The sequence below is a fragment of the Talpa occidentalis genome, unplaced genomic scaffold (assembly GCF_014898055.3).
Source record: "Talpa occidentalis isolate TD23 unplaced genomic scaffold, MPIMG_talOcc4v2.1 talOcc4.5, whole genome shotgun sequence".
NCBI lineage: Eukaryota > Metazoa > Chordata > Mammalia > Eulipotyphla > Talpidae > Talpa > Talpa occidentalis.
Window position 1 is genome coordinate 76,159,497 of NW_023604861.1, and position 26,841 is coordinate 76,186,337.

Consider the following 26,841-nt stretch of genomic DNA (forward strand, 5'->3'; position numbering starts at 1 on the left):
GACATCAACACAAGACTGTTCAGAAGGCATACTCATTGGATTCATGCAATCCAACATGGGGCATGAGAAGCAATTTTGGATGGTAGATGAGTAGCTTTAATACCACACTACTAATTAAGTTAGGAGGTTACCTAAATTTCCAAAAGCAGAATAAAGTCCCAAGGACACAGAATTAAAAGCATTTCTATGACCAACAGTAACAGAAAGCTTCTACCTAGAGGAAACAAGGAAAATAAGGAATCTAAAGCTTTGACAATCTTGAAACTTTATATTTTTCCTTTAAATATGTTTAAATAATATGAGTTACAACCTGACAAAAGTTGCCAGTACAAAGATCTTTTTTCCCTGAATCATTTGAAAGTTGCCAACACACTGAATACTTTAGCATTTATTTCCTAACCACAATCATACAATCAAAATAATGAAATTAATGAATTACCACTTCCACTTAATCACTGACATTTCACCATTTGTTCTTTCTAGCTCAAAAATCCCTATTTTGATGCATTTTGTTATGTCTCTTTAGTCTCCTTTGGAATAGTTATCTTCATTTTGCTTCCATGGGATTTATATTTTTGAAGAGTATGACAAGTTACTAGAATGTTCCTCAACTTGCATTCACGTGATAGTTCCTCATGAATAGATTCAGATTATGCACTTTTTACAGGAATGCCACAGTATAGATGATGTGTTCTTACTGTAATATGTGATAGCAAATTATTTTCCATTAATTGATACCATTTTGATCACTCAATTATCATTGTATTTGCCAGCCTTCTCCATGGTACTCTTTTTCCTTTTGTAAATAAATCTCTTGTGGGGAAATATTTCAAGATTTTATAAATATTATGTGTATCATGAAACTTTGTCTCACAGTTCTAACATCCTCAATGACTCTTGTCTTACTTATTACTATTATTTGTCAAATTGTCATTTTCTCATTGTATCATTCCTTTTAATTATAATAGTTGTAAAATCATGTAAGTAGTAAATACTTTATTTACTATGTACTACTCTTATGCAATGGATTATAATCATCACACACCTTTTGAATATATTCATTAAAAGTAACTGCAAATACTTCCTAATTTCTCTTGTGATTTTTTTCTTTGACTCAAAGAGACTTTTAGAGTAGTGTTTACTATGCAAATAGTTGGGAACTTTGCAGATATCTGAATGTTACTAACTTGTAACTTAATTTCTCTAATGTCATATTTCAGTCTTCTAAAATGTTTAGTGCTTTATTATATATGAAACAATATAGTCTGCTTAGTGAATATTCTATATGGCTTTGAAAAGAATGTACATTCTAACATTATTGAATATAGGTTCAAAAAATATCAATTGGGTTATGTTGGTTGATAGTGACACATTTTTCTCTTCAGTTTTCACATTTTGGGAGGGCTCAGTTGGTGCGGGAGTCTCCTCCTTATGACAGAGATGCTCACATTTTCTTCAGCTGGGACATGTGAGGGTTCAGGGGATGGCTGAACACTTCAGGTATGTTTGCAGCTTGTTGGGCCACTGGATAGTTGTAGGTTGTGAGCTGTTGATCATAATGGTGTAGTCAGTGTGGGGACTGACGGGAGCAGATTATAGCCTTGGCCAGATCTTGGTCTATTCTATATGGATTTTTCATATATATGTTTTTCATATACTCTATATGAATTACTGCATTTGTCCATTTCTCTTTTTTAATTGTCAGCTTTTGCTTCATGTATTTGAAATGCAGCCATCTTGTACATAAACAGAATTATTTTATTTTTATATTATTTTACAATATTGAGCAACATTGGTTTTATAGCACTATATATTTTATTTTATTTATTTATTTTTAATATTCTAGAGGCATGTTTTATTTATTTATTTGTTTGTTTGTTTTTTGTTTATACATGCACTAGGTACAGCCAGAAGTGCGGGAGGGTGAGAGAATCCACCAGAGTCAGAGCAGGGAGCAGAGCAGGCAGAAGGACCGAAGTACACTGCTGAGGGGAGCAGCGGGTGGCAGGAGAGGTCTGCGCGCCAAGTGGGACCCTCCTCCGGTGGCCGGGGAGCAGCTGGGAATCGAACCGGCACCACAGAGGCCACGGGCAGCTTCGCAACCCAGCACTCAACCGCTGCGCCACCGGGGAGGCCCTAAAACTATATATTTTAGAAGTACAGGTTTACACTTCCTCAAATATGTGTTAAAATACCACACCCACCACCAAATTACTAACAACTATCTACTATAGTCCATTGAATGAACTCCCCCTACCCTTTGCTCTCACCTCTCTTCACACTCTGGTAACATTAGTTCTGTTGTCAAAATCCAAGAACTTTTGTTTTGTCTGGTCATTTGCCTTGTTTCTTTATATTCCAAATCGTCTGTTTTTTTTTTTTTGTTTTTTTTTTTTTCTCTTTGGACTTATTTAATTTAGCATAATCCTATCAAGGTCCATCTGTGTTGTCACAAAAAGATTTTTTTTTAACAGCTGAGTATTATTCCACTGTGTACACATACTGCTTCTTATCCACTCATCAGTCCCAGTACACTTAGGTTGTTTCCATAATGACTATTGTAAATAGTACTACAGTGAACATAGGAGTGCATGAGTCATTTCAAATTAGAGCTTTTTTGCATCCTTTGGATAGATATCTAGGAGTGGAACTGCTGGATCATATGTTAGATTTTTAAAAATTTTTTTTAGTATTTTGAGAAACCTCTGTATTGTTTTCCATAGGAACTAGACCTGTCTATAGAATTGCATGAGGGTTCCTTTTTTCCACATCCTTGTCAATGCATGTTTCTGTTCTTTTTGATACAGGCCTTTCTCACAGTGTGAGGTGCCTTTTTATTTTTATTTTTATTTCAATTTCTCTGAATGTAAGGAGTGATAAGTATTTTTCATGTGGCTATTGGCCACCCATCTCTCTGCTGGAGAAGTGTTTATTTAGCTCTTCTGCACATTTTTAAATTGTGTTATTTGCTTTTTGTTGTTGTTGAGTTGTAGGATTTTATTATAGATCTTGCATATTAGCCCCATTCAAATATATAATGAGCAAGTAATTTCTCCCCTTCAGTATCTTTTAGTTTTAAGGATAGTTACTTTCACTATGCAAAAATATTTTAATTTGATGTAGTTCTATTTGTTTATGTTTCCCTTGCCATTGAAGTCAAGGCTGTAAAGACATTCCTGAAGCCACTGTCATGGAGTATATTGCCTGTGTTTTCTTCTGTGTAACTTTATGGTTTCAGAGCATATATCCACATCTTTATTCCATTTTGAGTTAATTATTGTGTATGGTAAAAGATAGTGGTCTAGTCTCATTCTTTTGAATGTGACTGTTCAGTTTTCCCAACAGTTGGTTGAAGAGACGTGCCTTTCTCCATTTGTCATAGACAAATTGCCATATAAGTGTGAGTTTATTTATGGACTCTAAAATCTGTTTACATTTGTCTGTGTGTCTGTTTTCATTCCAGTAACTTTTTTTTTCTTTTTTTTTTTTTTAAAGATTTACTTATTTATACAAGCACTGGGTACAGTCAGAAGTGCGGGAGGGGGAGAGAATTCACCAGAGCCAGAGCAGGGAACAGAACAGGCAGAAGGACCGAAGTACACTGCTGAGGGGAGCAGCGGGCGTGACAGGAGAGGTCTGCACGCCATGTGGGATCCTCCTCCGGTGGCCGGGGAGCAGCCAGGGATCGAACCAGTGCGGCAGAGGCTGTGGGCAGCTTCGCAACCCAGCTTCACAACCCAGCAGCGCTCAACCGCTGTGCCACTGGGGAGGCCCCATTTTCTTGATTTATTACTCTTCTAATTCACTTTTTGCATATAGGAATGCAACCAGTTTTTGTATTTTGATTTGGTAGTCTGTGACTTTACTTACTCATTTATTGTTTCTAGAAGGTTTTTTGTTGGATTTTTCAGTGTTTTCTATATATTGGGTTGCTGGAAAAGTCATGACATATTTTTCTTGAAAAACAAAAAAAATTACGCCACGACTTTTCTGATAACCCAATGTATTATATTGTCTGCAAATAACACTAATTTCATTTTTTCACTCCCAATCTGGATATACCTTCTATTTCTTGTTGTTTAATTGCTTAGACTCTAAGACCTCTAATACAAAATAAAAATTTTTTTTATTAGTGATGAAAATGACATCCTTGCAGTATTTCTGATCTTTAGGAAAGGACTTTCAGTTTTTCACAAATAAGTATGATATTGGTTGCAGATTTGTAGTATGTAACCTTTATTTTGATGAGGTGTGTTCCTTCTACACCTTTTTGTTAAAGTGATTATTTTTTTAATCATATGGGTGCTGTATCTTTCTTTGTGACTGCTGATGTGATGTGAATTTTGTCCTGCCTTTTGTTGATGTGGTGCATTATTTTCATGTATCCCTGGAATAAATCCCACCTGGTGGTAGTGTATGATCCTTTTAATAATATTGTTGAATTTGGTTAGCTAGTATTTTGTTGAGAGTTTTCAAATCTATATTTATCAGTTATTTGTCTATAGGTTTTCTTTTATTGTGATGTTCTTGTCTCGTTTTAGTATTAATATAATGTTGGTCTCATGGAATGGTAAGTTTCCCTCCTCTTTTTGAAAAAGTTTGAGTGAAATAATTTATTCTTTGAAGGTTCAATAGAATTACTTGTAAAGCCATGTGGTCCTGGATTTTTGTTTTTTGAAAGATTTTGAAATGGTTTCAGTTTCAACAATTATGATAAGTCTATATTTATTTTCTGTTTCTTCTTGCTTCAGTTTTGGTAAACTTCATCATTCTAAAAAATGTATCCATTTCTTCAAGATTATCAAATTTATTGGAAATTAGTTGTTCATTGTAATCTCTTATGACCCCTCTGTATTCCTGTGGTATCTTTTATAATTTCTCCTCTTTCATTTTTCAATTCTGTTTATTAAAATTTCCTCTTATGAGCCTAGCTAAAGTTTTGTTGATTTTATCTTTTCAAAGAACTAACTCTTGGGTTCTCTGGTCTTTTGTATTATCTTTTTGGTTTCTATTTCATCTATTTTATTTCTAATTTTTGTTATTTCCTTCCTTTTACTAACTTTTGACTTTATTTGTTCATTTTTAGATTATTTTAGGCAAGGTTAAATTGCTTGAAAATGTGTTTTTTTTTTTTTTTTTTTGGGTAAGATTTATTTTACTTACACAAGAGCTGGGGTACAGGCCAGAGGTGTGGGAGGGTGACAGGATTCACCAGAGACAGAGCTGGGAGCAGAACAGGCAGACTGATGAAATACACTGCTGAGGGGAGCAGTGGGCAAGACAGGAGAGGTCTGCTTCACCATGTGGCATTCTCGCATGGCCGGCCACGATCGAACCCGTGCTGCAGAAGCTGTGGACAGCTTCACAGTGTGCTGCTCAACCGCCTGCACCACCAGGGAGGCCCAGATTTTGTTTCTTAATGTAGGTCTGAACTGCATTTATAACTTCTCTTTTAGTACTGAGAACTGTTTTAGAGGATATTCATTATTTTTGGAAAGGAAGATTTAAAGCCATTTTTTGCTTTGTTCTTTATATTTTTATGGTGTATATTTCTTTTTATTGTAAGATTATTCTTATAATCAAAAATACTCTATTTTCATCTAAGGGTTTGATAAATTATTTTGATTTTGCTTCCAAATTATCCATTCCCTTACATTTATATAATTCAGGCCTTCTTTGAGATCTTCATTTTTTCCCCACTTGCAACAGGCATGTAATTACAATAGTTGCCCTCTCATAATAGCACATTGTACCAAGTTTACAAAATACTTTCATATACATTATTCCCACTGAAAATAAAAAACAACCTAATGAATTTATACTATATTATTATCATTTACACGTTTTAAAATGCCAAATTTACTGACCATGAAGGGGACTTCTGACCCAAATTCCATGTATTTCCTAAACCAGGATATAGGCTGATTTGAAATAAGAATAAATCCAAACTCCTTAACACAGTCTGGATGGAATAAGGAGTACAGTATATTTCCTAGAACTGTAAGAAAGCAGAGAGATGAGACTGGAAGGGCTTTACATGCCATATTAAGGAATTAGAATTTTTTTTAAGATTTATTTTTTTTATCCATATAAGAACTGGGGTGTAGGCCAGAAATGTGGGGAGGTGGGTGAGAGGATTCACCAAAGGCAGAGTAGAACAGGCAGATCTACCGAAATATACTGCTAAGGGGACAAATGGGCAAGACAAGAGAGGTCTATCATGCCATATGTGAGGTAGCTCCCAGCCCAGGGATCAGGCTCATGCTATAGTTTCTGGCAATAGCTTGATATTGTTGAGACTTTAACCCCATCAGAAAGGCCCCCCAGAATTAGAATATATTCCAAAAGCAACAAGAAAGTTTTTTTTTTTTGAATTTTTTTTTTTTAAAGATTTATTTATTTTTATTTATACAAGCACTGGGTACAGTCAGAAGTGCAGGAGGGTGAGAGAATTCACCAGAGCCAGAGCGGGGAGCAGAGCAGGCAGAAGGACTGAAGTACACTGCTGAGGGGAGCAGCGGGTGGCAGGAGAGTGCTGCAGGGGGTCTTGTTGCCCCAGCCAGATAGGATACTGACAAGCAGCTAAGAGAAAGGGCCTCACACCATGGGGCTGAAGATCTGGCATCCCTTTGCTTTTTGTTCTTGGTCATAGAGAGAGAAAAATTTATCAGAAAGTATATTAGGCAATAAATTATATGTATCAGCATACTGTAAGTAAATGGCACAGAAAACTGTCTGTTTAGAAATTAGTTGTTGGAAAAAACTATGAACCAGAGACACTCTATGGGGGGTAGGGGGTGGAAGGGGAGGGATTGGGGTCAAAATAAGGGGGTTGCAATTGTATGGGGAATATAAAAATAAAATTTATTATAAAAAAATGAAAGATATAAAAAAAAAAAAAGAAATTAGTTGTTGGGCAGTTTGGCCCACTTGACAATGGAAGATGGTTTGTTGTGCATGCCTGACAAGCAATCCAGCACAACAATTGTAGTGGGTCCTTCTTTTGCCTTCTCTTGAAGTTTCTTGGGAAAGTTTTTAAATGAAGCTATTTGAGTTAGGAGTTTCTAAATAGAAAAAAGTTCTGATAGCTGAGTAGCAGCCGGTCCCCAGCTGAAGGCCATGCAAATAAGAGGAGTCTTTTCTTGCTTAGGCTTTGGCTGATAGGGATGTACTGGCGGCTATCTACTGTCTTAGGTTATTGTTTAGCTGAAACAATGAGTTTTAGTGTAAGGCTTAGTTTTTTATTAACCTTGAAGGTTGCCTTCTTACTAGAGAGCCCGTGGTGGCCAAAAGCCTATGGAAAAAGAGATGCACCGATTGTTTCTGCTCTGTTTCTATGCACATGATAATGTAATCTCAAGGCTTGCAAAAAATGTATAAATAACCTGCTGAGCCTCTCAGCAGAAGATACTAGCACCTCACCAAGTGTCAGTGTCTCCTCATTCTACCTTGTCCCCTTCCCCTCAGTCCTTTCGTTTTCGCCAACGACGCCGTCTCATCCTTTCAGGAACCCCTGACACGACATTTTGCCGAGGCTGGTCCCCGGCAGGAGAGGTCTGCGCGACATGTGGGACCCTCCTCCAGTGGCTGGGGAGAAGCCGGGGATCAAACCGGTGCTGCAGAGGCTGCGGGCAGCTTCGCAACCCAGCACTCAACCGCTGCGCCATCGGGGAGGCCCAGCAACAAGAAAGTTTTTAAATAGAGTGAATTATAAATTATAGTTACTGTGACTGAATGTCTAATTTTTTGGTTATGGGTCAGACAGTAAATACTCTAGACTATATAAGACATATGGTCTCTTGCAACTACTTAACCCTGTGATTGTAAAGCAAAAGCGGCCACTGTTCATAAACAAATGAGTTCATCTGTATTCCAATAAAACTTCACATGGACACTAAAATTTGAGTTTATATATTGTGTATTTTTAAGTGTGGTATAATAATATTGTTTCTCTTTTGAATTTTTTCAAAGGTTTAAATTGCATAAAGACATTTGGGGCCTGGATTTCTCTGGCAGGCCATAGTGTGCTGAACCCTAGTTGAAATAGTGTTTCTTAGGCTGCAGAATAATGTAGATGGTCCTCTTCCTCAGGTGGAGCATCCTCATACTGCATTTTAAATATTCGAAGCCTACTGATGTTATGCTATATGTCTTTCTCTATCACTGATAGATGTTAATATTAAGGACTATTTGCAGATTAATTGATACTTTTTTTATATCTATTCCCTTATGTTCCATATGGTATTATTTTTAGTCTTTTAAGAAGTGGTATGTTGGGAGTAGAAAATAGAGTCATAAATGGGATTAATTCTGTTTATTTTATGAACTTTTCAATTTAAATGAGGTTAATATTTTTCAGTATAGGGTTAGACCTGTAGATCTCTAAATGGCTAATTTAAGTAGTAAGAGTTGCTATATTAGAAAACATTGTATATTCTTTTAGACAATTTCAACATGGTGCTTTGAATCTATATAGTATATTCATGAGCTTAAATGGAAGTTTCTTTTAGGTGTTAATGCTCAAAGATTCAGTGTTCTAAATAATGACTATTGACTTTTGCAAATAAAAAGAAAGTAAAACTTTTCTCATCTTTTATACATAAAAACCATCTAGTTAGGTTCAGTAAAAAAGCTCTTTGCATTAAAAGAAATTTAAACAAACATGGACAATTTCTTTATATTACAGACTGAGACTAAATACTAAAATAGATATGAATTGAAAAACAGTTGAGATCATGGCCTTGATTAGGTAATAGTAACTAATACTTAAAGCAGTAGAAATCAGAGAATAACATAAATCACCAAGAGGAAAAATTTGCCAGACACTAAACATTTAAATACTTTTTATGTCTTTGGTTTTTATCTAGCTAGAAAAAAGATGGACACTACAGATCTAAAAAATAAAGAAATATGGGGAAAAAAAGCAAAAACCTTGATTGGGTAATGGAAGAGGTGAAGAGATGGAGATAAAAATGGAAAAGTCAATGGGGTCAGAAAAATCTTAAGTGTTGTAATTAAATTTCTGACATTGTGATGTTTGTATGCATAGATTCTGATGAAAATAGTAACACCTTCCCCTCAATATACTAATGTCTTCAATTAGACATAACAAATACAAATGACAAATAGCAGAAGGTTCATACTTGTGAAAGTAATTAAAATTTTTTTCATGACCAGTGAAAGCACAATTTAAATGAAGGATATGCAGTTAGAATTTAAATAAAGTTATTCCAAAGACAAATGACCTAATGTCACAACCCCATATTAACATTTAAAGCATCAAAGCTTAATTTAAACTACAAAGTATCTTCATTGTGCCTAAGATTCAAGAAAAGAGCCTTCCAGATGTTGTTTTCTAGAAGTTTTTGTTTTATTGTTTGGCAACAATGAAATCTCTGTGAAGTAGAATATGCAAGAAAGAAACCCCTTCTTTGTTGATCTAATTTCGCTGTGCTTTGTGGTGAAAAATCTTGTAAGAACCTGATACACAATACAAGTATCTGTATGAACCTGATCAAGTTTTCTCTTCTGTAGCTTCTGTAGCTAATACAAGAGGGTTAATGTGTATGTGATTTTCTAACTCCATAGATCCACTTTGCACCGTGGTTACTTTAAAAACACAAGTGGGAACATTAATGATTTTGTTTTTTCTCACTAAAATGAAGAACCAAATGAGCATATTAAAGATCTATGGGATCTGTTTTGCCCTATGTCCTGGCTCCTGCAACTATACCTCTTCAGAGAATGGATTAGAAAGACATTTAAGCTTATTAGATAGAAAGATGTCATCCCCTTACATCAAGGTACATGAAGAGAAAAGTTCAAGAATTATAAATTCTTAGAAAAACATAAAAAGTCCTTTGGACCTTGGCAACGAAAAATGTCAACAAGTCAAAAGCGACTAGATGGCTATTGACCAGTTCTAAGAAGGCAAAGCTGCAAGCCAAGATGGAATAATGCTTTCCCACAGTGTATCGAAGGCACAAATGACACTAATCCTTTTTAATGGCCACAAAAGCTGACAACTTACTCAGCCTTAGAACTGAATGCACAAAATCATCTCTGAGAATGACTCACCATAAACAGGTCACGAGCACCAATGTCAACAGCTAGTAGAAATGCCTTTTCAAATCTCTGATACCTACAAGGAAGAAATGTTATATGTTAGTTGTGAACAAAACTATATAAAAGTAGAAAACTGTTTATGTGTTACTGTTTTTGTTGTGATGGGAAAAATATTTTCAGACAGAAGGGATTTAGCCTGCTAGGATCTTCCATATGTGAAGTGTTACTGCACTTCGCAGGAGCTAAGTGAAGCACAGCGCCTGTTGAGGCCATCAGAGCAACTTTCATGGGTAAGTATAACTCAGAGTAGGTAATGCTGAATGTAGGGCAGTGCTTCTCATAGTTTTTTACTTTTTGTGTTTTGTAAGAAAAAGTTTGGGGATTTGGAGAATATAGGAAGAGTCATTACTACATCATGTAACTATATATGGGTTTCTTAGGTAAAAGTTAAAAAGTCAAATGTTGCATTATTATAAAAGTCTTATATTTGTGCATTTTGGAAAAATACAAATAAGGCTGTATTTTACATTGTAAAATAACAATATAAATGGTTTCTAAGTATTTTTTTAATATTACCTTTCTACTTACTTTTCATAATCATATGCTTTCCTATAGTTTACTTTTTGAGAATTTTCTTTGTAAAGGCTTAAATTTTGGCTAAGATACATGAAAATAGCAGTTTAAGTTAATCACATTTATAGAAAGTTTAAGATCCTGAGAGAAAATCATGTCATGAACATTGCACAAGTTTTTGGAAGGATGGGTCATCTTTATTTGGTCTGAGCGCTGAGATTTATACAGATAAAACTACAATTTTCTGACTTTAAAATCAGCAGTTAACTAAACAGCTCTGTGTTTTGTTTTTCATTTTGTATTGGGAACTATGGTAATAAAACATGAGATTTCAAATAAATCTTACCAGAAAAGATTCTAATTATATTATTAACAGATCACATATTAAAGTAGCTAAGATAATTAAAATTCAAACAAGACATTATTACCTATTAGTTGCTAAGTCCAGAACCTGAGATACTTCACAATTTCCAGAGTATGTTTGATTGCTATTATCCCCATCTCTCAATGATCCTTCTTACTAGTATTTTTACTCAACTATGGAAGATCAGAAGGCAATTGCATTTACTTGAAGAGTGTCTGGTTTCAGATAGGTTACTGATTTATTGCCTAGTTGGTGTAGGTGAGAGCTAATGAGAAGAGGCCAAAGGATAAGCAAATTGTCCTGCTTGCCAGTACATGTACAGCCATTTTGCATTTGTCCCCATTCCACTGCAGTGTTTCAATAGTAGTTATCTATTTTCTAATGATCAAACATAAAGATAAGTTCTCATTTTACGTGCCCTTTTGGCTGCATTTAACCCTTATTAAATCCCACTCTCTTTCTTTGCATTTGGGTTGTCATTTTTTTTTTCTATTTCATAGACTTCATCTTCTTAGTTTTCTTTCCTAGTTCATTTTTCCACTGAGAGAACACCCCTTGATCACCTGGCTATGCAGGCCAAGGGGTCGGGAGCTTACATTCCTGAGTTTCACGAGACTGTAAAAATTGGAGAGACAGTTCTTGGCAGATTACCATCCTCAGGGCACTGCAGAGACAGCGGACTGAAAAACACCCAAGTCTTTCCATGAAAGAGATCCCTTTACTTGTCCTGACATTTTTAGTCTGAGGGGCAGGCTTCAGGTTTGTAACACATCTAGTGGCCTAAAGAGGTGCTCTCAAGGAACAAAGGCTGGTGAGTGCCTTATTTGCAATCTCCCTCTGCATCACTACATGGAGTCACTCCTAAGACTGGGGAGGTAGCTATTTTATCTAATATATAGGAACACAAACAAACGATGTAGCAAAATAAGGAAATACAGGAATATATTTCAAATGAAACAACCAGGAAGAAAAAAACTTAGTGAAAGAGAGAGGAGTGATTTACTTGATAAACAGTTCTAAGAAATGGCCATAAAGATGTTCACTGATCTCGGGTGAAGAATGGATGAACACATGTAATTAATGCTGGCTTTTATATTTACCTATGTAGTTATTTTTATGGGTATTCTTTATTTCTTTGTCCCATGCTTTTGAGTAGGTCCCTAGTGTTTTTTCATTTCAACCTGAAGCACTTCCTTTAACATTTCCTCTAACCCAGGTCAGTAAGCAATGAACTGCTTTACCTTTTATCTGGAAATACCCTAATCCTCATTCATTTTTATTTTTATATATTTTTAAAAAAATTTATTATATTTTACATCATTGTTCATTTCTGTACAATGATACTTTCTCCTCTCAGGTTTAGTCCTCAAAAAATTCCCACCACCAAGTCACCTATGAGCTGCCACCAGGCTCTTGTGCTTTTCCCACCCTGATTTAATCCCTCTCCCTCTAACTCCCCTGCAGAATGTCTCTGATCTGAAGTTGCCTGTTAATTTTGTCTCCCCACCCCATCCCTTATTTGGTTCACCTCTATTCCTCCTGTAAGTGAAACCATCTGATATTTTTCTCTTTCCTTCTGCCTTATTTCACTGGGCATAATCCCTTCCAGCTCCATTCATGTTGCTGCAAATGGCATGAGTTTATCTTTTTGATTGCTGAGTAGTATTCCACTGTGTATATCTACCACATCTTCTTGATCCACTCATCTGTTTTTTGGGCATTTAGGTCATTTCCATATCTTAGCTATTGTACATAGTGCTGTGATAAACATAGGAGTGCAGGCTTCCTTTCAAATTAATGTTTGTGTTCATTGGGTAGATTCCTAGGAGTGGAATTGCTGGGTCATTATGGTAGTTTCATTTTTAGTAATTTGAGGAACCTTCACCCAACTTGCCATGGTGGTTGGACCAGTTTACATTCCCACCAGTAGTGTAGGAGAGTTCCTTTTTCTCCACATCCTCGCCAGCATTTGTTGTTGCCAGTTTTTCACTATGTGCCCTTCTCACTGGTGTGAGGTAACATCTCATTGTGGTTTTGATTTATATTTCCCTGATTATAAGTGATGTTGAACATTTTATCATATATTTGTTGTTCATATATTTCCTCTTTGGAGAAGTATCTTTTTAGCTCTTCTGCCCTTTTTTGACTGGATTGTATACTTTTTGTTGAGTCGTGTGAGTTCTTTGTAGATCTTTGTGATCAGTCCCTTAACAGTTGTATGGAGTGCAAAAATTTTCTCCCAATCAGTAGGATATCTCTTTGTGTTGGCTAATGTCTCTTTTGCTGTACAGAAACTTTTCAGTTTGATGTAACCCCAGCTATTTATCTTTTCCTTAACTTTCTTTGCTTTGGGGGATGTGTCTTTAAAGATGTTACTGAGAGGTATGTCATGTAGTGTTTTACCTATATTTTCTTCCAAATATTTTATGGTTTCAGGTCTTATGTTCAATTCTTTTATACATTTTGAGTTAGTTTTTATGCATGGGATGAGATAGTAGCCAGTTTCATTCTTTTGCACTCATTCATTTTTAAAGGATAGTTTTAACGAATGTAGGTTTAGGGTTTATTCTTTTTTTTATACATTAAATGGCAACTTGTTACTTTCTGATTTACATGGTTTGGGATAAGAAATCAGCTCTTAATCATATTAGAAAGCAATAAAATATCTCCATTTACAATTGCCTCAAAAGCAATCAGATACTTTGGAATTAGCCTATTAATAATTAAGGGTGTGAAAGATCTATACAACAACTATGAAACATTATTAAGAGATTTAATGATAAGGAGATGGAAGGATATCCCATATTCATGGATCAGGAGACCCAATATAATAAAAATGATTGTCCTGCCTAAAGCAATATATTAAATTTATACAATCCCCATCAAAATACCAACAATATGGGCCTCCCCGGTGGCGCAGCGGTAGAGCGCTGGGTTGCGAAGCTGCCCGCAGCCTCTGCGGCGCCGGTTCGATTCCCGGCTGCTCCCCGGCCACCGGAGGAGGGTCCCACATGGTGCGCAGACCTCTCCTGCCACCCGCTGCTCCCCTCAGCAGTGTACTTCGGTCCTTCTGCCTGTTCTGCTCCCCGCTCTGGCTCTGGTGAATTCTCTCACCCTCCCGCGCTTCTGACTGTACCCAGTGCATGTATAAACAAAACAAATGAACAAACAAATAAATAAATAAATAAAACATGCCTCTATTAAAAAAAAAAAAAACAAAAAAACAAAATACCAACAATATTCTTCAAAGAAATTTTTTTAAAACAATGAATTTTATATGGAACCACAAAAGACCTTGAATAGTAAAAGCAGTCTTGATGAAAAAAGAAGAGAAAGAGATATATCACATTACCTGACTTCAAACTTTACTGTAAAGTAACAGTGTTAAAAACAATATGGTGATGGCACAAAATAAATACAAAGAATGGAACAGAATTGAAAGCCCAGAAATAAATCCACATATGTATCAGTACTTAATTTATGATAAAGCTGCCATAACCATACAATGGGAAAAGGAGAGCCTCTTTAAGAAATGGTGCTGATCCTGATATTTTTTTAAAAAATGGTGGTATCACACTTCCAGACTTCAGATTATACTATAAAGCCATAATAATTAAAACAGCCTAGTATTGGAACAAAAACAGATACACACAGACCAGTGGAGTAGAATTGAGGACCCTGAAATAAATCCATTGTCATATGGACAGTTAATCTACAACAAAGGGAATCAAGAACATACGCTGGAATATGGATAGCTTCTTCAATAACTGGTGTTGGGAAAACTGGAAAGCCACATGCAAAAGAACGACATTAGACCACTCTCTCACACTATATACAAAAATCAATTCAAAATGGATAAAAGACTTGGATGTAAGACCTGAAACCATAATATATAAAAACATAGGCAAAATACTTTGCAACAAGCTTCAATGATGTCTTGAGGGAGTCTTCTCCAACAGCAAGAAAAATAAGAGAATATAGACAACTGGGGCTACATTAAATTAAAACGCTTCTGCAAGATGAAAGAAAAAGTAGCTTAAAAAAAAAGATATCCTTTCTAAATGGGAGAAAATATTTGCACAGCATATATCTGAAAAGGAGCTGATATGGAAGCTCTACCAAGAACTCACACAACTGAACAAAAGGAAAACAACCCAGTCAAACAAATGGGCATAAGAGCTACTCAGGCACTTCTCCAAAGCAGACATACAGACAGCAAACAGACACATGAAAAAATACTCATCATCACTTATCATCAGGGAAATGCAAATCAAAACTACAGTGAGATACCTCACACCAATGAAAATGACCCATATCAAAAAGACCAAAACCAACAAGTGCTAGCAAGGATGGAGAGATAAGGAAGCCCTCCCACATTGCTGGTGGGACTGTAGACTGGAGCTTTCACAAAAGAATAAAAGTGTATCTGCCATATTACCCAGAAATTCCACTCCCAGGCATCTACCTTAAAAATTAAAAAAACAATGATTTGAAAGGAATATTGCATAAAAACCATATGATAATATCCATAAATGCTGAGAAAGCATTCGACAAAGTACAACAACCATCTATGATAAAGGCCCTTGAAATTCTCGGGATACAAGGAACATACCTCAACATCATAAAAGGCCATATATGACAAACCCACAGCCAATATCATTCTCAATGGTGAAAAGCTGAGAGCATTCCCATTAAGATCTGGAACAAGACAAGGATGTCCACTCTCACCACTGCATTTCAACATAATACTGGAAGTCCTAGACAGAGCAATAAGACAAGAGAAAGACATACAAGGAATTCAAATAGGCAAGGAAGAAGTCAAACTATCACTATTTGCAGATGATATGATACTATACATAGAGAACCCCAAAAACTCCACAGAAAAACTAATTAAACTAATGAATCAGATTAGTAAAGTGGCAGGATACATCAACGCACAAAAATCAGTAGCCTTCCTATACGCAAACAATAAATCTGAAGAAGAAGAAATCAAGAAAACCATGCCTTTTATTATTGACACAAAAACAATCAAATACCTGGGAATAAACCTAACAAAAGAAGTAAAGGACCTATACAAAGAAAACTATAAAACACTGTTAAAAGAAATAGAAGTAGACACAAAGAAATGGAAAAACATCCCCTGCTCATGGATTGGAAGAATTAACATTATCAAAATGGCCATCACACCAAAAGCAATTTACAGATTGCAATGCTACAATCTACAATCTTCAATGCTATTCCAATTAAAATTTCAATGTCATTCTTCAAAGAAATAGAAAAAATATTGATGAAATTCATATGGAGCCACCAAAAACCCTGAATAGCCAAAACCCTCCTGAAAAAAAAAGAAGGGAATGGAGGCATCACTCTCCCAGATTTCAAACTATATTACAAAGCCATAATAATCAAAACTGCATGGTATTGGAACCAGAACAGACACATGGACCAATGGAACCAAATAGAAAACCCAGAAATAAACCCACAGATTTATGGTCAACTAATCTTTGACAAAGGAGCAAAGAATATGCACTGGAGCAAAGAAAGTTTGTTCAATTAATGGTGCTGGGGGCCTCCCTGGTGGCGCAGCGGTTGAGCGCTGGGTTGCAAAGCTGCCTGCAGCCTCTGTAGCGTTGGTTCAATCCCCAGCTTCTCCCCGGCCACCGGAGGAGGGTCCCACATGGCACGCAGACCTCTCCTGCCGCCCGCTGCTCCCCTCAGCAGTGTACTTCCGCTCTTCTGCCTGCTCTGCTCCCTGCTCTGGCTCTGGTGAATTCTCTCACCTTCTTGCGCTTCTGAATGTACTCAGTGCTTGTATAAATAACTAAATGAATCTTAAAAAAATAAAATAAATAAAATAAATGGTGCTGGGAATACTGGGTCACTACATGCAAAAGAATGAAGCTTGACTACTACCTTACCCCATGCACAAAAACCAACTCAAAATGGATTAAAGAACTAGACATAAGACCTGAAACCATAAAATATATAGAAGAAAATATAGGCGAAACACTACATGACATGCACCTCAAAGACATCTTTACAGACACATGGCCCAAAGCAGTGACAGTGAAGGCAAAGATAAACAGCTGGGACTACATTAAATTAAAGAGTTTCTGTACAGCAAAAGAGACAATAACCAAAACAAAGAGAAACCCCACCGTCTGGGAGAACATTTTTGCACACAACATTAATGATAAAGAACTGATTACAAAAATCTACAAAGAGCTGAAGAGACTCAACAAAAATAAAGAAAATAATACAGTCAAAAAATGGGCAGAAGAGCTAAAAAGAAACTTCTCCAAAGAGGAAATACAAATGGCAAACAGGCATATGAAAAAAATGTTCAACATCACTTGCAATCAGGGAAATGCAAATCAAAACTACAATGAGATACCATCTCACAACAGTCAGAATGGCACATATTAAAAAAACTAGCAACAACAAATGTTGGCGAGGTTGTGGAGAAAAAGGAACTCTTCTGCACTGTTGGTGGGAGTGCAAACTGGTCCAACCACTATGGAATGCTGTGTGGAAATTCCTCAACCTACTAAAGATAGAGCTTCCATATGATCCAGCAATTCTACTCCTAGGTATTTACCCAAAGGACACAGAAACATTAATTCCAAAGAGCACCTGCACCCCTATGTTTATAGCAGCACTGTTTACAATAGCTAAGCTTTGGAAACAACCCAAATGCCCAAAAATAGATGGCTGGATCAAGAAGATATGGTACATATACACCATGGAATATTACTTAGCATTCAAAAAAGATAAACACATGCAATTTGCAGCAACATTGATGGAGCTGGAAGGGATCATGCTCAGTGAAATAAGCCAGAAAGAAAAAGAAAAATACTGGATGGTCTCACTCATAGTGGGAATCTAGAAAACGAAAAGAATATTGCACTCCCATGTTTACTGCAGCACTATTTACCATATATTTATTATATTACATTATATATAATAATAATTCTCACAACATCACAATACAGTAGGTACCATGATTTATTTACAAATTAAAAGTGTATCTATATTCAAAATTCCCAACTGTTACCCTCTATACTACACTGTCCCTTCCTACCCCTGCTAAGCAAGTATTTCTTTATGAAAACTGATGACTGAACACATAAAAAGGTCTCAGGAAAGGATATGCAAAGTTTTAAGTTCAGATTCATTTGAATTTGGAAGGAGGCTGCCATACTTTTTCATATTTGGTAAAGATAAAAAACAAAGAGATGTGTGGATATCCTCTACTCATATGATAAAAATAAATGTATACAATAACATTTTAATAACCCACATTGTATATAAGCCTATTATCACAAATTCATATTGTAACATCACCCCTTAGCCGTTCCATGAAATTAAAATCAATGTAATATTTTATACTTCTTTATCAAAAGAATCTAGTCTGTACCCAGCAATCTTAGTTTTTTTTTCTCAGCTTTACCAGGATGTGGTCTTAGGCTCATACCACTCTCCATGAGGTCCTCTTCTTCACTTTAATTTAAAATTTCTTTTTTTTTAAAAAAGAGATTTATTTATTTATTTACACAAGCACTGGGTACAGTCAGAAGCGCAGGAGGGTGAGAGAATTCACCAGTGCCAGAGCGGGGAATTGAACAGGCAGACTGATGAACACTGCTGAGGGGAACAGTGAGCACGGCAGGAGACATCTGTCGCGCCATGTGGGACCCTCACCTGCGGCCGGGGATTGAACTGGTGCTGCAGAGGCTGCGGGCAGCTTTGCAGCCCAGCACTCAACCGCTGCGCCACCAGGGGAGGCCAAAATTTAAAATTTCTTATGATGATCTTTACTTAAAGACTCATTCCATTATCTAGTAACTTTTTTTAGAGTATTAAAATACTAGCAAACCAGGGCCTCCCCGGTGGTGCAGCGGGTTGAGCGCAGCACCGTGAAGATGTCTGCAGCCGCAGTACAGGTTCGATCCCAGCGGGCCGGTGAGAATCCCACATGGCGCAGCAGACCTCTCCTGTCACGCCTGCTGCTCCCCTCAGCAGTGTATTTTGGTCCTTCTGCCTGTTCTGCTCCCCACTCTGTCTCTGGTGAATCCTCTCACCACCCCCCACGCCTCTGGCCTATACCCCAGCTCTTATATAAAAATAAATAAATCTTAAAAAAAAAATACTAGCAAACCAAAAGAGAGGGAGTACTACAATTCTAGTACTAGACAAATACAGAAAAGTATGTGGCCTGTTTCTCCTTCTCTAGGGAGAATTTCTTAGCAACCAATTAAACAAAATAATGGTTCCAACTGAAGCTAACTCATTTTATGTCTTCTGAAGTTACCGTTTTTAAAAATAATGTCATAGATAGCCTATTGTCAAAAGAATTTATGTATACTTACTATATATAACTGAAACAGAAGTAAAATATGCAAAAAAGGAAATATGAAAACCCTATTATAGAGAGAAAATGTTCAATTCCAGATATAATCACACAAGAAAAGCTAGAGTATAATAATGATGATATTAGTGACCTCATCAAAGTACAGCCAAAGAATAATTATAATGCTGCATCTGCAGAAAACCAATAAAAAATATGTACACTAGTAGTGTTATTATTAGCAGAATGAGCATTTTACAGCCAGCAGCTTATGAAATGCAATGCTTATGCACAGCCAAATGACTGGGTTAAATCTGAGAGGCCAGAGACATTGTGAGGCCACCAAGAATATGCTTCCAAAACGTCTTGATTCATGCTAATCTCTCTGGGATCTTCCAGCAGGAGGTGAATTCATTCATATTCCCCAGAAACAGAAAACAAAATAGTGGCAAAGAGCAAAAACTAAAGCCCTAAGTTCATATACATGTGCCATCATTGTCAGTATTTTGGGGCATATGTTCATACAGAAAGTACTGCCTCCTTCAGAGTGAAGGGACTCTTCGGAAATGCTAAAGTCATTTAGATAAAAAAGGCAACATTCCTAATTCTTGAAATATATTAACATTTCTCAGTTAAAAAAAAGACTTTTCCAAAGGCTTCACTGCTGGATAGAGATCAAAGTGCCACTTTCTAAATAGTTGACTCATTTGTCAAGTGATGATACAATCTTAACAAGATTGTTCTGAGGAACAAAACATGTGGCTTTATCTGAGATTGCTTGAAAGAGTTAAAAAGAACTAAAAGTTACATTCTAAACAAAAATTGAAAGTCTAAATTCAACTCACTGTAATACTTTCGGTATATGGAGTGAAAATTCTATTACTTTCTGTTATAAAGATATCTATATAAGATATACAAAATAAATATTCAGCTAAAAGAGTAATTTTTAATGGGCCCTGTTATAGACCCCATTCATCTTAAGAAATGGAGTATTACTGTTACCTTGGAAACTCCATGTGCCTGTTCCTATCATTTCTTTCTTAATCCACTCCATTCTATCCTAAAATCTCATGCTAATCACTCTTTGCTTTAGTTTATAATATTGACCCATTCACATATATCTGAATACTGTCAGTCTTTCTATACCTATTCCTCTATTTTTTAAACTTTATGAAATATTCTGTTTGTACTTATCCTTCAACTTCCTAAGTACTTTTCTCAGAATAATTCTTGACATAATTACCTAAATTTTCACATAACCCCTAAGGTTAAAGGAAGCTTACTACCCATTTAAAGCAGAGAAAAGAGGTACAGTGAAGCCAGTTACTTGTCACAGAGGAGAGGACAACAGATAAATCTTTCTATGGTAATTTGAAATAAAAGCAAACCAATGACTGTCTCAGAACTTAACAGCACATTCATATTTTTAGCTTCAATGAAAACTAGGAGCTAACAGCACAATTAAATCATAAATCAGTTTTATATATCTGCAACTTTACATATTTTTAACTTCCATATTAAAAAGGATGTTATATTAATGTACAGTAATGATATAAAAGCCCTAAATAGTACTCAATATATTCGTTGAAAGGAAAATAAGAAATTAAGAATATCAAGAGAAGATTTTTCCCTTAGTGGATGGGCTATTAGAAAACAATCATATTATTTTAATGAAAGACCTTTTCTTAAATAATAACCAGTATAATACTAATCAATTCAAAGATACTATTCACCTGAGCAAGTGATGGAAGAATCGTCTTGCATATTTGCTGATTTGGTCTCTATATTCCAATATAGTTGTATCCAGTAGTGGTCTTGTTGGAGCATAGAAGGTTCCAAGGCTTGCCTCAAGCTGTGCTGTGGATTTCAAACATAGCAGCACTAAACAAGTGAAACTCCTTCAATTACAACAGAATACTCATGTTTGCAGTCAGTCAGGTTTTGCAAACTTGGATGAAATGTGAGCTTGTTGCAGGAAAGATGAAATTAAAATATGACAGCTGGTACAAAAACAAACCTGTGTATAAACTTTCACTTGAGGCAAAGCTGACAATGACTCTGAGCAACAAAAAGCTGTCAAAACTGAAGAAATTCATAATGAACCAACCTCTCACCACAAATGGGTAATTAAAACAGTGACTCATCAAAGTAACACAGTTTGAACTAGTATTTCCAGTAAAATCAACTCACAGTGTACTCAACATTTAACTCTCTTCAGCTGAAGGGAAAAAAGGTTCCTGCACTGGGAACTGAAATCAGTATTACGAATGTTTAAAAAAATACAAATAAAAGCAGCTTTATGAAGTAAAATATCTATTAAAACTTTTAAAACTCATGGAAATCCCTAACTGTCTCTAAATCCTTTCCTAAACAACAAGATTCTTGGTTTTGTCTAAGAGTGAAAATTAACACCACTGGGAGGGAAAAACATGATAATTTGAGCTGGGTCAACTGACACCTTCCTAGGAAAGGATTGGAGAATGGTTTTTGATAAACCAGAGATTGGGAGAAAAAGGATTTATTTGCCTGCTTCACAGTTTTACCAAGACATGCCTAAGGGGTTGTGTTTCTGCCCAGAAATACCTGAAAGTTATGTAATTACCAAATGGCAAGAACATGAGTATGTATGAGAACAACACTGTTCACAGTAAGATGCCATTGATTTTTATGCTACTAGCATCGGGTTGAATATTCCTGATTTAGTAAAACTCTTTAGTTTTAGGCATATTTGGGTTTGAAAATATTAAATACCTCATCAAAGTAATTGCTATGGACTTGGCTAAGCTGTTAGTAATTTCTTTTTTTAAATCTCAAATCTAGACAGTAAAGTAAGATGAACTTTAGGGGTATTTTCTTTCAAAGCAGCAGTCAATTCAGATTAAAATTGAATACAGCAATGTTATTATGAAAACAAGCCAGACTCTCTTGCCATTGCTTGTTTTCTTGACAGCATGTTTCGTACATCTGAAACGTTCTAGCCTATGGAATACTTGTAACTCCAAGCACAGTTACAGATTCATTAGATAGCCCAGCTTGATGTTTAAAGCAGAAATGAAGATCTCAAAGATAACACAACATGGTTACAAATAAAAGCTCACTGGGTTCCACTAATAAAAGGAAAACAAATTACCATGTCAAATTTGCTAGATTTAGATAGAATAAATCTCAATAGAAAGGAATTCTGAATGTTTTAGAAATGTGTTTTGTAGTTACTTGGCGGGGGTGGGGGAATGCATGTGTATACATATGTGCACACATACTTAAAATATTCCTATTCTGAAAACCAAACATTGAGTTTTATTTTACTAGTATCATACAAGTTTTTATTTCCCTGTCTTCCCAATATGGTTCCTTGAAAATATCCTTTATTAATGCCCATTTGTGAGTTCCTTAAGAGTCTTTCTTATAATACAGCAATCTTACAGCACATGTTCACTAAGGTGCTAGCAATTTCTCAGTGTTCTGAGATTCAATTTTATATTCTCCATATTTCTTTTCTTTTACAACTGTGAAGTTAGGCTCTTTTGTATAGACGGGGTGTACCTTCATAGGCTTTCTTTACTCTATACCCAGTCCTGATAATGTGCCAATACTAAGAAATAATTACATGAGATATTTCTACAGGCAGAAATGTTATAGTAATACCTGGTAACTTTGAAGTCCCCTAATGAAACTCTGAAGTTAAACTTTTTATTTTTAATTAAAATTCATTGAGTACCTACTGTGGGTCAAACAGAGTGCTAGGCTTTTGTTCACTAGAGAAATACTGGAATTTCCATAGATAGGTTGAATTGTTACCCAAAAGTGAATTTAATTAACGTCATTATTTATTGTGAACCTCTTGTGAGCTGAGCAAACCTTCTATGATGAAAGCTTCCTGTTGGAACATGTACTCACTGATTGTTTAAAATTACTAAAATAATGGTTATGTACAGGATTATATCTAAACAACTTCCTGTTTACTTTGAAAATATAATGAAATGGAATAAAAGAATCTGTAAACATGCAAACAAAACAGGAGGGAAAAAAAACCCTCTCCAGTAAATCCTTTCAACAGATTTAGTGCTTTCCTGGATTTAAGTTACCAAATCATGTGGCATGATTTCCCACTATTAATGTCAATATTTATTGCAAAGAATTTGAAATAAAGATGCAAATGAAAAAATGTTTTAATATGGGCCTCCCCTGGTGGCGCAGCGGTTGAGCCTGGGCTGTGAAGCTGCCCACAGCCTCTGTAGCACCCGTATGACCCCGGCTGCCAGCAAGGGTCCCACATGGCGCGCAGACCTCTCCTGCCGCCCACTGTTCCCCTCAGCAGTGTACTTCGGTCTTTCTGCCTGTTCTGCTCCCTGCTCTGGCTCTGGAGAATTTTTTTTAAAAGATTTATTTATACAAGCATTGGGTACAGTCAGATGACCCGGAGGGTGAGAGAATTCACCAGAGCCAGAGTGGAGAGCAGAATAGGCAGACTGACGAAGTACACTGCTGAGGGGAGCAGCGGGCGGCAGCAGAGGTCTGCACGCATGTGGGACCCTCGCCCCGCGGCCGGGGATCCAACCGGCGCTGCAGAGGCTGCAGGCAGCTTGGCAACCCTGCACTCAACCACTGCGCCACCGGGGAGGCCCTGGCTCTGGTGAATTCTCTCACCCTCCCGCACTTCTGACTGTACCGGTGCTTGTGTGTGTGTGTATATATATATATTTTTTTTTTTTTTTTAAAAATTTATTTATTTATTTATTCGTATAAGCACCGGGTACAGTCAGAAGCGCGGGAGGGTGAGAGAATTCACCAGAGCCAGAGCGGGGAGCAGAGCAGGCAGAAGGACCGAAGTACACTGCTGAGGGGAGCAGCGGGCGGCAGGAGAGGTCTGCGCGCCATGTGGGACCCTCCTCCGGTGGCCGGGGAGCAGCCGGGGATCCAACCGGCGCTGCAGAGGCCGCGGGCAGCTTCGCAACCCAGCGCTCAACCGCTGCGCCACCGGGGAGGCCCCGGTGCTTGTATAAATAAAATAAAATAAATAAATCTTAAAAAAAAAGTTTAAATATAAAAATGATGAAATCATGTCCTTTGTGACAAGTATGCATGGATTTCCAGGTGATTATGCTAAGTGAAGTAAGTCAGAAAGTGAAAGACAACTACCTAGTGATAGCACTCATTTGTAGGATGTACTTAACCACAGAAAACAGTCAAAGTAAAACAAAAATAACTTCTAGACTATGTGAAAAATATGGAAATTACTGGGGACGAAGTGGGGAGAGGAAGAGGATAAAATGGGAAAACATGGCATGTAGTAGCACTAGAAGTTTGGTGGAGAATGAGTGAAGCATGTCACATGTTCGGGTGGGAAGCTGTACCCCACAAATTTTCTAAATGATGATTAATCTAAAAAAATTTGATAATACAAAAAAAAAGAAAGTTTAGGTACATTTTACATTAAGTGAATAACTTATATAGTACAATATAAACTGGATAATTGACTATATAATTTTTTTTCAGTATTACATGTAATATACTATTGTCTCTCTTTTGACAATAATAATCTGAGATCCTATGGGCAAAATCACTTACTGAAGGAAAGTAGGGAAATTTAAGCAGGAAGAAGGGAGTGAAGACAAGAAAGCAGCCTGTGCTTCAATTCACATTCACACATACACACACACACACACACCACACAGTGATAAGAACTACTGTGTAGACAAAAAAACCCGGGGTGTGAGAGAAATATTGATGTTTAAAGTGAGGGAGAAATAAGGACTTTTGTTTAGTGGCTTTTGTCATACAGACCCTACAGAGCAGTGAAATGCTTGATCCAAGTTTGAAATCTGAGCATATTTTACACATGAACTTAGATTGAAATGGACAAGGACAGCATTGTGAGTTCCAATGTAAGTATATGGAAAGTTGTCAAATTCTATACAGTAAGAATCAATTGATATTTTGTTTTAAAAAGGCAGTAATAATTTGTTTTGTTTTAAAAAGGCAGTAATAATTTTGTCTTTTACTCTCTAATAACTCAAAACATCCTCAAAAATAACTGACTCAATAAAATATGCTTTATGTAAACATAAACCCATTTATAAAGTCTATTTCAAATCTAACCTTCTCTTTCTGGAGTGAGCTTTTGTCTAAGAAGATGGTTGACAATGGCACTCAAACAGATAAAGCACTGGTGGCCAAGAGTGTCCCAGTTCATACTGCTCAGGATGTTGATTGCCTCAGAGATCTCACCACAGTGAATGTACTGGAAGATAATGTCTACCAGGCCCAACTGTCCTCGTGTGAAGATACCTGTCACAAAAAAAGTAAAGTCAAGTGAAACTTAAAATAGAAAGTAGAACAACAGAAACAGAGTAACTTTTCCATTAAGAAAAAAAACAGCAATCCATCATTTCCTTCATAAATGCTAGGAATGTGTGATTTTGAAGATGAAAACTAATATGGTTCTGTGGTTAAATTTTCATTTTGTATGCCACCTACCAACTCCATCTAGCTTATGTTTATCATTCAGCACATCATCAGCTAATTTTCATTGTATATTAAAATACAATAAACATGAAAATAATTTTTAGGACAACCACAATAGCTAACCCTATTTTTACCAACAGTTGTTTAGGTCTCTTTGGCACATTTAAAAGACAAGGTTTGGGGCGGCTTGGGAGGTGACCGTGGGTGGCTACTGGCAGGCCAGGCCCCAGGGCTCCGCATGCTGCTGCAGTCCTGGGCAAGTCCACCTGGTGCCCTTGCAGCTGGGAGGAGGCATAGCGCAAGGAGAGGCCCAACCCATGCACTTGGCCCTGGAGCTGCCATGGTGAACAGCGGCCCTGGCCCACTGGCTGGACAGTGTGGGCCCAGGTCTCAGAGTCTTCTTGCAGTGCTTTTCTGGGGCTACAGGATAAGGCCCTGGCATCACAGACCACCAAGTTCCTGTGAGGTGCCAAGGGAAGATCATGGTCAAGTATGACCTTAAGGAACTATGGAAGCACCTCAGCCCAGAGGAGTAGATTCTAGAGCCACTCACTCACCTCTATTACTGCCAGGCAGAGCTGGAGAAAGATATGGACGAGCTCCTGAGCATGGAGAGTATTAAAACCTGGGCCCCCAGTGTCAAGGAATTACTTTACTGGTTGACTGTTACAAACCCAATGAGGTGTTGCCTCTGGCCTGCTGGACAAAATGGGTTGCATGCAGAAGCTGAGCAAAAAGAAGTGAGGATCCTCAACCCTGGTGAAAGGTAGCTCCCACAGGACAATTGCTATCCCCCAACCTCATAGCAACAACTGTATCAAAAGCCAGGTATGGTGCCATGAGACATAGCCCCCCACACCCCTGGTCAAAGGGCACTTCAATTTTCCACTACTGGGGTTTTTTTTGGGGGGCAGGGTGAGGGTTATTAAATTGATGGAACATTTTGTGTTTTTATGACTGTAGTATAGGCCTTTTAATAAAGCTAGGATGTCTCTGATGCAGTTAAAAAAATGAAAATAAAAAGAGG

At 36.8% G+C, this 26,841-nt stretch overlaps 1 protein-coding gene across 10 annotated transcripts in view; it reads right to left on the reverse strand.

Moving 5' to 3' along the window:
• The window catches only part of WDPCP (WD repeat containing planar cell polarity effector), a 301,344-nt gene that overhangs the window by 110,629 nt on the left and 163,874 nt on the right, over positions 1 to 26,841 (reverse strand). For all 10 annotated transcript variants that reach the window (XM_054701619.1, XM_054701618.1, XM_037527477.2 and 7 more), the window contains 3 exons: positions 25,449 to 25,637; positions 21,083 to 21,206; positions 10,078 to 10,141 (listed from right to left, as the gene is read on the reverse strand). In XM_054701619.1, coding sequence (XP_054557594.1) covers positions 10,078 to 10,141; positions 21,083 to 21,206; positions 25,449 to 25,637 — 377 coding nt within the window. The remainder of the gene's footprint in view (positions 1 to 10,077; positions 10,142 to 21,082; positions 21,207 to 25,448; positions 25,638 to 26,841) is intronic.